Here is an 882-nt window from a genome sequence, read left to right as displayed (position 1 = left end):
GAACCCCCAAAGCCTGATCGCCGGGGCTGGAAATGGGGGTGGGGGGCTACCAGGGGTAGCTCTGGGGTTGGGTCCCAGCACTTGCAGTCGTGAGGTTTGAGCAGGAATTTGGAGTTGGGGGGCTTGGGGTGAGCCCCAGGGTGGATGGCTCAGCGCTGGGGCCCAGCCTGGGCTGTCTGTGCCCACGGGACTGATCTGCCTGGGTTTGTGTGTCCCACCCTACAGGCACCCAGAGCACGGAGCCCTGCTTCTCCCCACAGAACCTGACCTGCTTCAAGAACTCCACCAAGTCCTGGGTGGGGTTCTCTGGGGGGCAGCACCACACGGTCTGCGTTGACTCGGAGGGTGAGCACCGGCCTGACGGGTGGGCTGGGAGTGGACAGGGCTGGGGGGAGACTCCTCTGGCCCCGGGGAGGTGCTGGGGTGTGAGGGATGTGCTGGAGCCACCTGGCTCCTCGGGGGCTCAAGGCAACAAGGGTGGTGTGGATGGGCAGGGAGGGTGAAGGGAGGACTTTGGGGTGGGACTGGATGACCTTTTGAGGTCCCTTCCAACCTGGTACATTCTGTGAGTCTAAGACAGAGTCACCTGAGCTCTGCTCTCCCAGGCTCAATAGTCTGTCCCTCATCTGCCCAACCTGATTTTGGGGAGCTCCAGGGTCTTTATCCCACCCCACACCTCCTGGTTGGGAGGAGTGATCTTCCTCCTGGAGTCAAACTGGGGGGAGAAGCTTTGGCTACGGCCTGCTGTGGGCTGCTAGCCCTCTTTGGTCACCTCCCCTGTGCATCCAGGTAAAGCCTACAGCCTGGGCAGGGCCGAGTACGGCCGGCTGGGGCTGGGGGCAGGGGTGGAGGAGAAGAGCACACCCACAGTCATCCCCGAGC

The 882-nt window shown here is 63.3% G+C and overlaps 1 protein-coding gene across 1 annotated transcript in view; it reads left to right on the top strand.

Moving 5' to 3' along the window:
• RCC1 (regulator of chromosome condensation 1) overlaps window positions 1–882 on the top strand; it is a 4,679-nt gene that overhangs the window by 2,634 nt on the left and 1,163 nt on the right. The window contains exons 8-9 of the mRNA XM_008945730.1: window positions 226–345; window positions 790–880. Of these exons, the coding sequence (XP_008943978.1) occupies window positions 226–345; window positions 790–880 (211 nt within the window). The remainder of the gene's footprint in view (window positions 1–225; window positions 346–789; window positions 881–882) is intronic.

This window comes from Merops nubicus, unplaced genomic scaffold (assembly GCF_000691845.1).
Source record: "Merops nubicus isolate BGI_N331 unplaced genomic scaffold, ASM69184v1 scaffold28708, whole genome shotgun sequence".
In the NCBI taxonomy this organism is placed as follows: Eukaryota; Metazoa; Chordata; class Aves; order Coraciiformes; family Meropidae; genus Merops; species Merops nubicus.
The sequence above is the reverse complement of the archived record's forward strand: the minus strand, read 5'-3'. Positions and strand labels throughout refer to the sequence as shown.